The sequence below is a fragment of the Mesocricetus auratus genome, unplaced genomic scaffold (genome assembly GCF_017639785.1).
Source record: "Mesocricetus auratus isolate SY011 unplaced genomic scaffold, BCM_Maur_2.0 Super-Scaffold_100676, whole genome shotgun sequence".
Lineage (NCBI taxonomy): Eukaryota > Metazoa > Chordata > Mammalia > Rodentia > Cricetidae > Mesocricetus > Mesocricetus auratus.
In genome coordinates this window covers 3,559,037-3,575,792 of record NW_024429266.1, presented here as the reverse complement: position 1 = coordinate 3,575,792, position 16,756 = coordinate 3,559,037, and the positions used below count along the sequence as shown (strand labels likewise).

The 16,756-nt window shown below is 43.1% G+C and overlaps 1 protein-coding gene across 1 annotated transcript in view; it reads right to left on the bottom strand.

The window, feature by feature from the left end:
• Window positions 1-24: 24 nt before the first annotated feature.
• The window catches only part of Ppp2r5a (protein phosphatase 2 regulatory subunit B'alpha), a 42,312-nt gene continuing 25,580 nt past the window's right edge, over window positions 25-16,756 (bottom strand). Inside the window, exons 3-13 of the mRNA XM_040739365.1 lie at window positions 13,862-13,963; window positions 9,517-9,609; window positions 7,113-7,243; window positions 6,253-6,312; window positions 5,520-5,628; window positions 4,881-4,934; window positions 3,347-3,397; window positions 3,042-3,161; window positions 2,829-2,956; window positions 1,940-2,041; window positions 25-937 (exon numbers count right to left, since the gene is read on the bottom strand). Coding sequence (XP_040595299.1) covers window positions 802-937; window positions 1,940-2,041; window positions 2,829-2,956; window positions 3,042-3,161; window positions 3,347-3,397; window positions 4,881-4,934; window positions 5,520-5,628; window positions 6,253-6,312; window positions 7,113-7,243; window positions 9,517-9,609; window positions 13,862-13,963 — 1,086 coding nt within the window. The 3' untranslated portion in view covers window positions 25-801. The remainder of the gene's footprint in view (window positions 938-1,939; window positions 2,042-2,828; window positions 2,957-3,041; window positions 3,162-3,346; window positions 3,398-4,880; window positions 4,935-5,519; window positions 5,629-6,252; window positions 6,313-7,112; window positions 7,244-9,516; window positions 9,610-13,861; window positions 13,964-16,756) is intronic.

The window sequence follows — 16,756 nt, the reverse complement described above, 5'->3', positions numbered from 1 at the left end:
CCAGATATGAAAGAGCAGATGACATAAGGCAAAATACAAACATAGACTTTATTAAATGGTGCTCAATCCCTGGTGCAGAGCTTCTGCTATAAAACAGTTTCCATACAGTGGCGAGGCAGGAGGCTGGAATGGTACAGATAACATGGGACAAACACCTGACCAGGAAAGAACACACCAGACATCTCCTAAAGCCAGGCGGTGACAGCTAGCGGGCTGTGTCACTGCACCCTGCGGGAAGGCCCTGCCTCCAGCCTTGGAGAGGACAGGAATGAAGGAGAGGTGAGCTAGGATCCACTCGCTCCGGGTGCTGCTGCTGAAGGTGTCTGGGGACAGTTCCCTCAGCTTTAATACCTTGTGCTTCAGACGCCTGGAAACGTCAGGTGCTGTGAATCCCAGAGTGTGGCAGTGTCTTTAAAGAAGCTGCGCTTTCATCCCACCAGCTCTAGGAGAGGCGAGGGGAGGACAACACCTCAGTTTACCTTACAGATGTGATGACCTGACCAGTGTGCAGCACAGAGGACGACCTGACCTGTGTGCAGCACAGTCGGGAGTTCAAGTCCTGATTCTCACCACTCCCACAATCGCCTCACTCACAACAGATGACAAAGTGACACAGTCGATGATTAGACAAAGGTTACAATATACTGTGGCCATGATACAGCACAGGGCTATGTTTAGTCCCTATTTCTTTCCTTACGCTTGCCAGGAAAAACCGGCCTCCTAATTATATTATACTGATGAGGTTTGCTTTGAAGATCTTGTGTACGGAGCTGCCCGCCTGGCAGCGGTGGGAGCTGCTCTTTATCTGGCACTTGCGTTGCAGCCGAGAATATCGTGCATGGTGTAAGCACTGTTCTGTTTTTCCAGAGCCTTCTTCAGCTTCAGCTCTTCTAATTTTTTCCATAATTCTTCACGTTCCAATTCTTTCTTTTTCTCTCTGAGGAGAAATCAACGGTTTTAATCAGAAGCTCAAGGAAGTCACTCATGGCAGATAATGGGAAATGTAGAACACCTCATTTTTTGTCACCCTCCTGTGGCCTGTGTGACCACACATGGGATTAACTCGCCATAGTCACTCGAGTGGCTCTAGGTCAGCTACAGTAATACTTGGAGGGACAAGCGGAAGCTCCCCCCTCCCCCATGCCTACAGAATGGCAAGCTTCAACCCGCTGGTAAGTGTATGTTCAATTTGGCTGCAGGCTATAAACATGTAAATATGGGTTTTCATTTCTCCAGCTTGTTTTAAAGAATTTGATGACTTACTCTGACAGCATGTGACCAATCTATGGTTTCCTATTCACCTTTCTACCTGTTGCTTTGTGGGCTCACACTTCCTAATTCTATCTAAACTTTTTGGGGGTTTATTTGTTTGACAGAGGGTCTCAACTACATAGTCCTATGCTCAGAGTCACAGAGATCTGCCTGGGATTAAAGGCTGACCCATTATGCCCGGTGAGAGGGCTGATCTTTTCTATGTAAACACAATAGCCGGTGACAGCCTTGATGGATGGAGTAGTTACTGCCCACCTTGTATGATGAGGCAGTAGTCACTAAGGCATGCTCCTAAGGCTGCAGTACCAGGTAACGGTCACCCTAAGCCACAACTGTGACTGTATGCTGACCTCAGTGACACTTGCTATAAGCCACAGCACTGGAACTGCCAAACTGTCAGGGAAGCCAGTGTGAATGAAACGGTCAGTGTAAATTACAGTGTACATGCTACTAGCTTAAGGTTCAACATGAGATCAACAGACCACAATCTAACCATTAGTGAGGGAAAATCATGTCACCCTTAACAAACTTAAAATACCAGGATTACTTTACTGGGCAATGGCTTTACTGTCAGAGGCTTTCAAATTGTAATGCCCAATGTATTCACCATCGCTCCTACAACGAAGAGATAGACCTTTGTAAACAGAGTTACAAGCGTCTTGAGTACCTCTGTCTCTCAGCTTTGTAGGAACTAGTGAGGTCGTCGAAGAGCTTGCCATTCATCTCCATCAGGGTTTTCAGCACGTTGTACACAAGTGCCACAATGGTCCTGGCGGGAAGAAGCCAGTTCTGGGTTAGAGGCCAGCAGCTGGGAAACGTAACACTTTCATCTCTGAATTGGGCTGGTGTCAGCTGACCACGTGACTAACTTCAGATGACACAACTCTGACCACACAAGCCAGATGTGCATGTATAACCCGACTCCAAAGCTTACATCCTTCCCGTGTTATGCTGAGGGCTAGAGCTAAGAATACTCTGGTTCTCTTCTTCATGTGTTGATGGGGGAGCCCTTCTGTGCATGTGTTGATGGGGGAGTCCTTCTGTACATGTGTTGTCTGATTGGTTGATGAATAAAACTGTTGGCAAATAGGGAAGCAACATAGGTGGGACTAGGAGTTGAGGAGGATTCTGGGAAATGGAGTCAGGAAGGAGTTGCCACATGATCCTGGGAGGAGAGAATACAAGTCTGGCATTCTCAGTAAGATAGTTAAGTCAGAGCTAGCCAATAAACCATAGCAAACAGTCAACAGCTTTATATGTATCCTGCGTGTTCGTTTGGGACCGGCATAGCTCAGGGACTGGGCTGGTGGGAAGAATGCAGGGTATAATGTGTCTCATCTGAAACCCTGGGTAGTAGCAAGACAAAAATGTCACAGCTGATAGAGAGTCTTCAGCTCCTAGGTGGGGAAGGCCAGGTGCAGCTCATCCACACTGTTTCCGCAGGGGCACTGGTCCATTTGCTGAGGGACACCCACCTACAGCTTTAATATCTAAAACTGTGACATTAGCCTGCGGTACAGGTTTCAAAAGGTGAAAAAGACAAAACGAAAACTTACTGATTCCAGTGTTCTTTGGAAATTTTATACAGACTGGCAAACATAATTGGCAGAATTTTATCAATATTTTCTTCAATCAAACTAAGGATATATTCATTATTCCAGAAGTACAGTGCTCTTTCTGCAACCTACAAAAGATAGCAGAAATGTCAACATTTACAGGGAAAAAGGATGGTACAAAGTCATGATGTCACCAAGGAAGGGAGACGGTACCTGAAAATGAGAACTGGAGACACACTTGGATATTTGCTTAAAAAGTGGCTCTTCAATTTTTTTGAATTGTGTTGGTTCAATGACATCTAAGATTTCTTCAATTTCTCCTAAAAACATCACCTAGATTTAAAAAAAATCTGTTAAATTTTATAACAGATGATGTTAAATTTAGAAGCTGTACAGACAAGCCACACATGCACTTAGGACATGGGCACTGTTCAGGGTTGCGCTGCCTCCCTGCTCCTCCCACTCGGGACCAGAGCAAGACTGCAAAGTCTGACTAAAATGCATTTATTAAAACCCACCTCTTTCTGACTGCATGTTTTTGGCCAAAATTTCAGCAGTCCTCTGATCACCTACAAGAAACAACAAGTTTAGAATGGACTGAGCAGTCAGGTGTGGTGATGAATGTCTGTAATCCCAGCACTGGGGGTCACAGGGCCAGGAATACAGCAAGAGCCTGTCTCACCCCTACTAGCTAATTAATGTCAGGGTATCTCCTCATCCAGAAGTAGAGCATTCAGCACTAAGTACGTGAGAATCCCTACTCGGCTTCACACTTTGTCTAATTCAACAAATAAACACACACCGAGGGCCTGGGACATGATGGAGTCTCTACCTACACTCTGGAAGGAGACCAACATACGTGGTCAATTATAACACGAGAAAATGAAATGCAACCTGATGGGGGAAGGAGGTTATTTTACAATAAGAAATTTTTTTCCAGGACTGTAACGTAGTGACCTTGGATTTCTGATCGTCTGTCTCTGCCTTCCACTATGAGGTTGCCAGCACAGTACCTGAGTTCAAGCCATAGCTCTGTGAGGTAATCTTAAAGAACAGACAATTTCCCATTATCTAAACTTATACAGTACACAGTCTGAAAGTCAGGGTTCCCAAATTATTTCTGGGCTGACAAAATGAAGGTATAAAATATCAAAAGGGGACCATATATTTCAACAAACAGTTAAAGAAATTTTACTAATCCAGTAGTGCACTAATACTAGAAATGCCAGGGTGGTTCAACTCAACAGCTTAAAAGGAAAAACAAACAGAACTATATAACCTTAAGCACTCTCCTTAATCTTTATTCACAACACATTAAGTTATGTTTTGTGTTTACTAGGTGTGAGCCATCATGAGTTAATCTCATTAGAGTGCTTTTTCTAATTCTCACTTTAAAGTTTGTTTTCAGCTGTGACATTAATTATTTTTCAAGTGAAAGATGAATAACATGCACCCCTAGGGTTAGCCTAAAATGGTTGGATTTTAATCCTCCAGTATTTGTAGTTAAATGCTTACAAAGCATTCTACTGGAACACTCATTTTACTTAAGGTTGCAATGGTTTATATGGTCAGCATTCAGGGGGCTGAGGCAGGAGGATCACAGCAAGCTGGAAGGCAGTGTAGGATATAAACGGTGTTCCAGATCAACCAGGGCTGAAGCTACAGTTACCATGCTTCTGTGCCTGCTGTCTTCACCCTAGCTCAACCATTTTCTTGATAACTGATTATCTCTTCACTCTCTCCTGAATGGTCATCTTATGGGCAAATATATTCTAAGACTGTAATCCAAGCTGCCAACGGCGAGGAAACGATCCTGTGTTTTACTTCTGAACATAAATTCAGGGGGATGGCTCTGGGATTGGGTGCGTTTTGTTGGAGAAAGTGACAGAAACAGACTGCAGTGAGGATGCTGACTGCTCACTGCGGTCTCTGGACCGTGCCACACACCCTGAACTATCAGTCCACTCAGCTCCTCGTGAGCATCTCCCCCTTCCCCCCAAGCGGCTCCGACTGTGTGACAGACAAGCGCATGAGAGGGAACTGGACACTTACAGGCTCTGTCAGCGTGGTGTCTTTCTCCAGGAACTGCACGACGCAGTACGCCAGCTGAAGGGCAGAGACACGTTTAGCAGACATCAGTGAAACGGGCTATTTTCACATTTAAACAAAATGGCACTTCACTACAGTAGCAATGCAAATCATTTCATTGTTGTGGTCAGCACAACACGAGGCACTGTACTAAAAGCATTAGGGAGGTTGAGAACCACTGGTCTAGGTTAGCAGTGACCAAGACCTTTCTAACAAGTCCTCAGGGTTTGATGCATAACATTCATTCAGGGTCACGCAACAAGTAGTTTAAGTCCTGGACTGAGCATAGGTAAACTTATATGTTTTTTCGAGATGGGGTTTCTCTGTGTAGCTCTGGCTGTCCTGGAACTTGCTCTGTAGACCAGGCTGGCCTCGAACTCACAGAGATCTGCCTGCCTCTGCCTCCTGAGTGCTGGGATTAAAGGTGTGCACCACCACCACCCAGCTAAACTTCTATGTCTACTTACAACTGCACTAGTAGTACACAAACTTATAAAATTTGCCAAATTCCTTAGTTGAGACACAACACTAATATCTTCATCTCTCTCATTCTTCGCCTTTATATTAAGTATTGACATCACCTGCCACACTTGTGAGTCTTACCTGAGCATGAAACAAAGCCAGTCCCTTTGCAGTATGCATAGGAATAAGAACCTTCATTAGAAATTGCTTATGTTCTGCTTTCAGCGGCAATGCAAAGCCATTGATGATACTGGAGGAAGAAAAGGCAGGGGAGGGTTAAGTTGTCACTGACTACGAAAGCTGCAGTGTCTGCACATGAGGGAGGGCATCTGTTTCACTGCTGGAGTGGAAGGCAGGCTGCCGCTGGGCTCTGCTCCTGTGGGGCGGTGTGTAACTGTCATCTACATAATCGCTATGCTTATTTCTCCTTCCAAAAGCAACAGGACAGAACCTGCTATTAGAATTTCCAACATGTTCTAAGTGGGGAGTGTCTCCTACAGTTTTGAATGACCTGGAATGGATTCTATCATTACTTCTGTGTAGTGAACAGAAAGGAAATGTATACATAAAACCAAAGACTAAAGACTCTTAGGCTCTTCCTTTCTATCAGCAGCTGGGCAAGACCTCTTGTAGTGAATGTCTGATGAAATGACAACTTGTATCCCTTCCAGCTGGAGACTGAAACTATCTGTGGTGTGTGCAACACAGCTCCAAAGGGAAAGGGCTGCGGAGACCCAAGGCCTTACACAGAAACTGTCTTAGGCTCTGTTGCTGGGGGCTGGACCAGGGCCTCTAGCATTGTGCTCTAAACTGTACTCGTTTTGCACATAAAACATTCAGTAACTTAATTCTTAAAACACAACCCCATACTTACCTTCCTAATATCTCAAGGAGTTCAGCCACACCATTGAAATGTTCCGTTTCATATATAAACCTGAGTTTGAAGAAAGGACAGACGTGGTAAAATGTAACGTGGTAAAATGTAAACATGGTGAAGAGAGCGAGCCACGGGCAGCAGTGGCGGCGGTTTCTCGGGGACTGCCCCGCCCTTAGGTGTGTTGTTCACTCCACTCTCTCAGTCCCAAGAATCCCACACTGGCTTCAAGCTTGCTATGTGCAGTCAATCTTGACCTTTTGATGATTTCCTCCAGTCACATAAACCTCTGCTAAAATTTGTCACTTGAGAATAACAGTGTCCTTTCCTCTGGGCTGTTATATTTGACTTAATATGTAAGGACGGAATGCTCAAAGAGACCTTCTCAAGTTAGGAAACCACCACTCACATGGCTATCCCAGGAAAAAGGGTTCACTTTTTCAATGCTCAGAATTTTCCTAGATTGTAAGATGGGGAAGTCACCATGCGTCTCCAATGCTAGCCTAATTCTTGTCTTCAATTAACTGAGACAAGAAGAATAATCCTGAAACACAGGAATGTGAAGCAAATGTTTAAGCCGTAGTCCCACATGGATTTTAACTAGCTTTGTCAGAAAAATCAAAAGAAAACACTTTTATTACAAGTGTTGACTTAATAGAAAGTTTCTCAGCAAATTCATTCATCAAACACTGTCCTCATTACCACTGCTTTTAAAATGTTAAACTGTCACAAGTGAGAACCACAAAACGGGTAGGAATGACTGGAACGCCCCAGCTAGGTCAGGTTTCAGATACAAACTCAGTACAGGTGCTTGGTTAAAAGAAGGCTTGAGGGGAGAATGCTCTACATGGTAAGTTTACCTGAGGAAGATGTTGTTAATCTGCTTCCTGATGAAGGCTCTCAGCCCGAGGAACTTCCCATAAATTCGATGCAGGACTGTCTTCAGGAAGTCACGTTCTCTCGGATCTTCACTATCAAAAAGCTCCAGGAGCTTTAAAGAAAATCTGACAAATTACTTTAAAAAAATAATCGAGCTAAAAGTGCTCTTTAAAAAAATATATTATGTATACAGTGTTCTGCCTGCATATATCCCTCCAGGCCAGAAGAGGGCACCAGGTCTCATTACAGATGATTGTGAGCCACCATGTGGTTACTGGGAATTGAACTCAGGACCTCTGGAAGAGCAGCCAGTGCTCTTAACCTCTGAGCCATCTCTCCAGCCCCTAAAACTGCTCTTTTTATAACTAATGAAATCTTTAACATTTTCCTAAATAGCCTTAGCAGATTTTTATCTCTAAGTAAACCAAGAAAAGCATGAATATTTTTACTAAATTCATCTTTATACAGCTGTTGTATCATTTTAAAAATTCTTTCCTAACCTAATTTTTAGTGTGATAATTTGAGAGATTTTTCATGTTTTTTTGAGACAGTGACCTGTTAAGTGGCCAGGCTGGTTGAACTTGGAATCTTTCTGGTCCCGGAAGGCCAGCCTGATCTACGTAGTGGTAAGACTGTCTCAGACAGCAAGCCATATGCAAACACACATGGTCTATCAAACTGCATGGAACCTCATGTTTGAACCGTGATGCTGAGTAGTTACAGCACAGGTGACAAGCTCTGGGCCCCACCATTTTGTCTTGGATTATGTGCAGATTTCAAACCCAAGCAGAATGTCTGAGGGAGTGGTAAGTCCCACTCACGTGTACTCATTTTTTGCTAGGTTACAGTACTACGTGAGGCTACAGCCAGAAATACCTATGGAACAGAAGCACGGATCCAAGTTATTATAGTTAAAAATGGCTAAACCTCTCATTTTAACCTTAAATTCCTGTTTCTGATGTTGGTTTACTTGAAAGATGATTTTATTCAAAGTAGATTTATCTCTAAGGGAAATACTAAATCTGAGGGTACTTGTTAGCTAGACATGTTGAAATATTACAACTAAATAAACCTAATTAGAAATGTCATATTCATATCAGGAAACTTGCTTTTTCTGGCTCTGTTATCCTCAACTATTTTTTTAAGAGTAATTCAATCAAGGTCAGAGAGTCTAGTTCAGCAATTCTCAACCCATGGGTCATGATACCCTTGAGGTCTCATATCAGATGTACTGTATACTACTTACATTGTGATTCATAATAGTAGCAATATTACAGTTATGAAGCAGCAATGAAATAATTTTTTTTTTTTTTTTTGGTTTTTCGAGACAGGGTTTCTCTGTAGCTTTGGAGGCTGTCCTGGAACTCACTTTGTAGACCAGGCTGGCCTCGAACTCACAGAGATCCGCCTGCCTCTGCCTCTCGAGTGCTGGGATTAAAGGCGTGTGCCACCAACGCCCAGCGCAATGAAATAATTCTATGGTTGGGAGTCAGCACAACATGGGAAACTGTATTAAACAGTCGCAGCACTAGGAAGGTTGAGAACCACTACTCTAGTTCAAATCCAGACTCTGCCATTTACTAGCTGTGTGGCACTGGATGTGGGCTCTCTATAACATATTCAAATGACAAGTTCCAAGTCACAAAAAACAATGAAAACATCTTAGTTTTCTTTGGAGATTCTCTGATTTGAACATAAATTTAAATTATGCAGGGTCCTGTGCCCCGCCCCCCACAACTCACCTATTCTGAGTTTTCAAACTTTCCAAAGCTGAGAATTTTCATAGGGCAGTTTACAGAAGCAACCCCTAGTTCCCCAGAGGCAGCTGTGGGCAGTACATGGAACAGTTGGAATCAGATTATTGCCCTGGCTTCCCAGACAGTTTTGGGTAGAGGTAGAAAATGGTTCCCACCGTACCAGCTTTTCCCTCACACCCAAGAAAAGTCCAGTTTTCTGAGTGCCTGAGTTCAAAGATTTACACATTTTAAACAGAAGTTTTACCCTTAGAGAAATGGTCACCCCAAACTTTTAAGGAACTGCACAAAGGTGTATCATTTGGTGCTCGCCCATGATATAAAACTCTTAACTTCTGAAAGCTACTTTAAAAAAAAGTGTGACCTGTGCAGGTCAGAAGACCACTGCTACTCTGGAGCTGGAGTTAGCAGGCTTTTGTGAGGGGCCTGACGTGGTGTGAGACTGGAACACAGAGCCTGTGGAAAGCAGGAAGGCCTTTGACCCGAGGCATCTTGCCACCCCCTCAAAGCTGCTCTTATTTTGCTTGTCAAGAACAATTGCTAAGGACTTTTAAGTTATTTATGTTTTGAATGATTCATCTTAATAAGCAAGTGCTAAGACATGAAGATCTGAGATCCAGGAATCCCTTACCTGTTGCACAAACTTCTGATCAATGTATCGCTTTGCAATGCTGGGCTGGAAGTCAGGGCTCTCCAAGAATCTCAAGAAGAATTCATATACCAGCTGTGTAAGAAAGTAAAAGCAAAATAATGCCGATAAAATAATACTCTGAATAACACCAGTAAAAACACACCTCTGTTGTCAGCTTGAGTTGGTAATTGTTTCTAAAAAACAAAGTTAAAAAAAAAACCAAACCTTTGTCTTTATAGTTTGGCTTTTGTCCTGACTGGCTTTTTATCAACTTGAGACAAGCTACAATTATCTGGGAAGGAGAAGTCAATTGATAAAAATGCCTCCATTGGATTACTGTGGGAGGGCCCAGCCCCCAGAGGCAGAGAGATGATCCTGGGATGTGTAAGAACGCAAACCAGTAAGCAGTGTTCCTCTGTGGTTTCTGCCTCAGCTCCCGTCTCCAGTCCTAACGTCTGTCCTTGGTAGACTGAAGTGAACACGTTGGCCAAACAACTCTGCTCGCAGACCACTCTTGGTCATGGTGGCCAGCACAGTGGCAGGGTCTCCTGAGCCACAGTCAGTCAGAATGACCCTAAGGTGTCAGGATCACGCTCCTTCCCCCATGTACTACCAGCCTACCTCAACTTCACCCTAGGGCGGCCTAAGCAGTACAGCTGGAGAATAACAAACCGAGCTGTACACCAGAGCCAACAGAAGCACTGTGTGACCTGCGTGATAGTGCTGTGACACAAGTCAGCATTGCAGCAGCTATCACAGAGAAAGCATGGCTGCACACGGGGGAGAGCCTAGGCCCTCCCCGGAACAAAATGACAGACTCTAGAGATCCCCCATGGAGGGCCATACCTCCCCTGGGGAACGGGCATGGAGGGAGAGGGAGCTGGGACTGACATGTGAAGCAAGATTGTTTCTAATTTAAATATATGATAAAGTTAAAAAAGAGAAAGCATGGCCAGAGTCTTTCTATTTTTAATCATAGCTGGGCGGTGGTAGTGCAAACACTCAGAGGCAGGAGGATCTCTGTGAGTTCAGGCCCAGCCTGGTCTACAGAGTGAGTTCCAGGACAGCCAGGCTGACACAGAGAAAAACAAACAAAGCCCATAATGATAAAGAGTTGTGTTCTGGAGCACAAGCGTGCTGAAACACGTGAGCTGATGCTGTGAGGGTCAGCTGTGGGGCTTTGCGGACAGTAGGTACTTGGTGCCTGTTGCCCTGGACCCTGGGAGGGCTACACACAGTGTAGCAAGGATAGGCACCGTGCAGTTCCCCAGCTCATCCGTCTAAGCTGAGCAGTCAGGACACAGTCACAGCACAGACTGACAGACATCTGACAGACGGACGGCTCTACTGGTGGGGATGAAGTCAACAAGAAGCTGTGGAGGGGACATGCAGCTTGGGCTTCGCAGTCACTGTGATCTGGAGATACAGGCAGGGGGCTTTTACAGCAGTGCCCATGTGTGTGTTGAGAGGGGGAAGATGCAAGGCAGAGTACGCAGATCCCCATCACGCCCTGCTTAAGCACCCACCAATAGCTTCAGGGAAAGAACATATCCCTCGGCAGACGCACATGACATCAAGCCCCAGACTCCTAAGCCAATGTATTTTGGGCATTATTCTGCTCATAAGTAGTATAAGGTTTCTTTCTTACTTGTATCATTATTTTATGTGCACGGGTGTTTTGCCTCATGTCCCTGGAACAGGAGCCACAGACAGTTGTGAGCTGTCACGTGGTGCTGGGAATTGATCCCAGAACCACTGAGTCATCTCTCTAGCCCCGGCTTCTTTTTTCTTAATTGTAGCATTATTTTAAGTGTGTGGGCGATTTGCCTGCCATGCCTGTGTACCATATGCTTGTAGTACCCAAGGAGGCCAGGAGAGGGCATCATTTCTCCCGGAACTGGAGTTACAGTTGTGATTGATGTCCTGTGCTGGGGCTCAAACCTGGGTGGCCAGGGTCAGCTCTTAACTGCTGAGCCATCTTTCCAGACCCTACTTTCTTAAGTTATTTTCATCTATATAATTTCCCTGACAACAATGCACATTGAAATGACTGCTGTCAGGAGCTGGGTTAGCAGTACCGAGGAGATGAAAACGGTTTTTAATACACACTGAAAGAGTTACAAACAGGTGGAAGAAACAACTGGCCTACAGAACTGACAACCTGCCAAATGTCACAGTGGATCATGCTTCTGTGAAATGAAGCTGTCCCCAGATCTACTCTACATTTCTTATCTGTAGACCAGGCTGGCCTCGAACTCACGAGTGCTGGAATTGAAGGACTGAGTCACCATGCCCAGCACATCTGCACTGATAAGTGAAAGCACAGAAAGTTACCAGTCATAGAAATAGTACCTTGATAGCAATTACCATCTTCTAAAATGTTAAGAACCATTTTATCTCAGGGAATTTAACTGGAGCTTCAAATTATACCAGTGAAAAATGGAAACACATTGTTTACTTGGCTGAATTTCTTGTGTTAATTTCTATGAGTCTATAAAAATACCCTGATGGAAAAATCTGTCTTTGCTTTTAAAATTTCAAAAACTGAAAGTCTCTTCCAAAGACTTTCCAACTACACATAATAAAAAAGAGTAACACCAGCTAATGAGAATTTCATGCTTTAAAAACCTCCACTACTAAAAATAGTACCACTAAATTTATACCAAGTATGGCAGAAAATTCCAGATGAACTTGTGCTCATTTATAATTTAGGATTCAGGCATGGGTGGATGCCTTTAATCCCTACATTGGGAGGCAGAAACAGGCAGATCTCTGTAAGTTCCAGGCCAGAAGGGGCTACATAAGAGAGAATCCTCTCTCAAAACTTAAAACAACAGATCTAGCACCTCCAACTAAATGCTATTGTAAGAGACACACTTTAGAGTCAAAGAAACGAAGAGGTTAAAACAAAAAGGATGGAGAATATAATCATGTAAACGGTAGTTTAAAGTTGGAACAGCTACCCTAATATCAGACAACCTAACTTCAAACTATGGACAAAGGACATTTCATAACATAGTTTGAAACATAGTTACAAACATAAATGTATATGCACCTATCAACCAGGTCCCAAAACACACAAAGTAAAAACTCACAGAAATGCCAAGACAATTCAACATCTAGAGACTCAATACCTTTCTTTCAATGAACAGACAGATCAGTGAGGTAACAGACTGCACATTATAAACCAGCTAGGCCCAGCAGCACACAGACCCATGACAAGTATAAACACACACGTAATATTCTCCAGGACATACTGTATGCTGCCATCAACTATAAGAACTAAAATCATACAATGCATATTCTCTAAACAGTGAAATAAAACCATGTGGGAAACTAGAAAATATTTTAGATGAATAAAAAACAATCATCATATCTTATGGGAAATAAGTAAAACTTACATATGATTGCATGAGCAGCTCTAGTTGTAACAACAGCCTGTGGTAGTTTGCATGTAAATGGTCCCTATAAGCTCATAAGGCAGTGGCACTATTAGGAGGTGTGGCTCTGTTAGAGTGGGTTGGCCTTGTTAGAGGAGGTGTGTCACTGTGCTGACAGGCTTAGAGGTCTCTTTTGCACATGCTATGCTCAGTGTGACACAGTCTACTTCCTGTTGCCTGCAAGATACAGAACCCTCAGCTACCTCTCCAGCCATGTCCACCTGTACACCGCCATGTCCCACCATGAGGACAGTGAACTGAACCTCTGAAACCCTAAGCCACCACCTCAATTAAATGTTTTCCTTTGTAAGAGTTGCCATGGTCATGATGTCTCTACACAGCAACAGAAACCCTAACTAGGACACAGCCAAAAAAGTAAAACAACTTTAACATCCAATAACTGACAAATGGATTTTAAAAAACAGTATACATCCATAAACTAGAGTATTATTCAGCCATAAAAAGCAGTGACTTATGCTACAACACGGATAAACCTTGAAAATACTATGCTAAGTAAAAGAACCCAGACATGAAAAGCCACACATTATGGTTCTGTGTATATGAAATATCCTACTAGGAAAGTAGTAGGTCAGAGGACAACTTGCAGGGATCTGTTCTCTCATCCCCCCTGTGGTTCTAGGACTGAGCCCACTCAGCAGGCTTGACAGCATGGGCGTGCCCCTCCCACTGCAACGTCCCAGTGGCCACATTTTTATTTTTTGGAGACGGGTTCTTACTATGAAGTTCAAGCGAGTCTTGAACGAATGATGCTCCTGTCTCAGCCTCCCAAGGGTTACAGGCCCATGACAACAGGGACAGTTTGAAAGTCAAGTGTTTTAAAGGATCCCCAGAACCAGCAGCATATTGAAATGTAAACATCACTGACACAAGTGTGCAGTCCTTACCTGTATGTGAGGCCAGGAGGCCTCCAGTGTGGGCTCGTCCTCTTCTGGATCAAAATCTGGATTATCACTTGGAGGAAGCGTACGGAAGATGTTAGCACTGATCTGAAAGAAATTAAGTTTGGATTCATGTTATTTGCTGTATAACTGAATTTAACAGTGAAAAATAAAATATTCTGGATCATTCTACAACTCCTTCCATGTTCTATCCCAGCCATGTTCTGCACGTATAACAAGAACACCTTCCCTGTTATTACTGTTATAAAACTTCAATGATAGTTTAACTCTCTGTATTTTAATACTTTTGAGATTTGAGACTTTAAAAACACAAACTACTCTAAAACAAGAAGTGCTCTGAGATTCATTTTAGAGTCAGTGAAATATGGTATTTACAATGTCCTCCTTTGCATCATCATCAGTATCAGCCAGGAACTAGGTAACCACACACATTCTTTTTTCTCCAGCAAAGACCACATTGTGGTCCCAGTCCACAATTCTTATTTTGAAACTTGCTCTATAGACCAGGCTGGCCTCAAGCTCACAGAGCTCTGCCTGCTTCTGCATCCAGAGTGCTGGGATTATGTGCACCACCACATCCAGCCTCATTTAAGAAAGAAGAATAGACCACAGTTTAGCAACCATTTAAGAAAGCTAGTGTGAGATGACTACAGTGTCAGGATGTAACTACAGTGTGACAAGTCTACAGTGAGGATGACTACAGTGTCAGGATGTAACTACAGTGTGACAAGTCTATAGTGAGGATGAATACAGTATCAGGATGTAACTACAGTGTGACAAGTCTACAGTGAGGATGACTACAGTGTCAGGATGTAACTACAGTGTGACAAGTCTATAGTGAGGATGACTACAGTGTCAGGATGTAACTACAGTGTGACAAGTCTACAGTGAGGATGAATACAGTATCAGGATGTAACTACAGTGTGACAAGTCTACAGTGAGGATGACTACAGTATCAGGATGTAACTACAGTGTGACAAGTCTACAGTGAGGATGACTACAGTGTCAGGATGTAACTACAGTGTGACAAGTCTATAGTGAGGACGACTACAGTGTCAGGATGTAACTACAGTGTGACAAGTCTATAGTGAAGATGACTACAGTATCAGGATGTAACTACAGTGTGACAAGTCTATAGTGAAGACGAATACAGTGTGGCAGATGTAACTATGGTAAAGGATGACTATAGGGGGCTGGAGAGATGGCTCAGAGGTTAAGAGCCCTGGCTGCTCTTCAAGAGGTCCTGAGTTCAATTCCCAGCAACCACATGGTGGCTCACAACCATCTGCAATGAGATCTGGCGCCCTCTTCTGGCCTGCTGGTGTACATGGACGCAGAGTGCTGTATACATAATTAATAAATAAATGAAAATCTTTAAAAAAAAGGATGACTATAGTGAAGATGACTAAAGTGACGGGATATGATTATAATGAGGGAGTTAAATGGGCAATGGTGGCGTACGCCTTTCATCCTAGAACTCAGGAGGCAGAGGCAGGCAGATCTCTGTGAGTTTAAGGCCAGCCTATTCTGCACAGCTGATTCTAGGACAGCCAGGACTGTTATAAGGAGAAACCTTGTCTCAAAAAACCAAAATAGTAATAGTAGTAGTAGTAGTAGTAGTAGTAGTAGTAGTAGTAGTAATAAAGGGGATGACGACAGTGAGGGAAGGGTTATAGTTGAAGAGATGACTATTTGAAGTAAATTACCTATGGCAAGAAGGTAACACAAGCAACATACAAGTAACTTTCCAGCTATTCTTATAAAGTAGCACTCAGGACAGTCAAATACCTGTCCATACCATTACCATAACCCTAACAGCCAGATGGCACAACTATCTAGAACTTCCCATGTTACAACTCAAACTATATTTTGTTGTTTGTCTATTTATTGGAGACAGGGTTTCTTTGTTTGGCCCTGGCTGTCCTGGAACTCTCTCTGTAGACCAGGCTGGCCTCAAATGCAGAGATCCACCTGCCTCTGCCTCCTGAATGTTGGGATTCACGTCGTGAGTCACCACACCCAGCTCTCAAAACCAAATTTAAAGGTAAAACCACTAATAGTCTGATGGGCATCAACTTCACAAGGAGCAGGAAGCCACATGATTGTCACCAGTAAAACCAAAAATTAACCTGCAGACACCAATAAAATAACCCACAATACTCAGGAACATGTTAAAGGGCTAAGGCTGATCAGGAGGCCCAACTATTACCTAGAAACTAGCACCAGAAATTACACAACAAAGACAGTGAAACAAACACATCTTTTCACTTGAGTAAAGAGAGTAAATCCCATGATGATATACAGAAAATTATAGAGTCTGGCAAATATTGGAGTATTTTTAGTATATATCAACTTTATAGAGTATTTTCCATTGGAACTTCAAGATTCCACAACAAAAGAACACTGGAAATAAGTTAACAGAAGAAAATAACCTTTACTCTTGAATTTTTAATAATAAAGTAAAAATAAAAGAGGAAGTTCATCCAGGCATGGTGGCACACCTTTAATCTCAGCACTCGGGAGGCAGAAGCAGGCAGATCTTTGCTAGTTCAAGGCCAGCCTGCTCTAGAGAGTGAGTTCTAGGACAGCCAGGGCTACAAAGAGAAACCCTGTCCCAAAAAACAAAACAAAAAACCAGCCAACCAACCAAACAAGTAAATAAATAAAAACAGAAGCTAGTTTTATTCTGGTTAATGTTCTTTTTATAGCCAATCTTTAAAAAAAAATTACCTAAATTTACAACACAAATTCCTAAGTTCCTTTGACAGGACTTCAATTGTGATAAAAAGAAAACCCAACTAGTTTATCAGGGTCGAATGTGTCTTTCCTACTCCCAGAACATGCATTAGGGTTGTCCTTCTGTCTGGGTGTTGTTTAAAT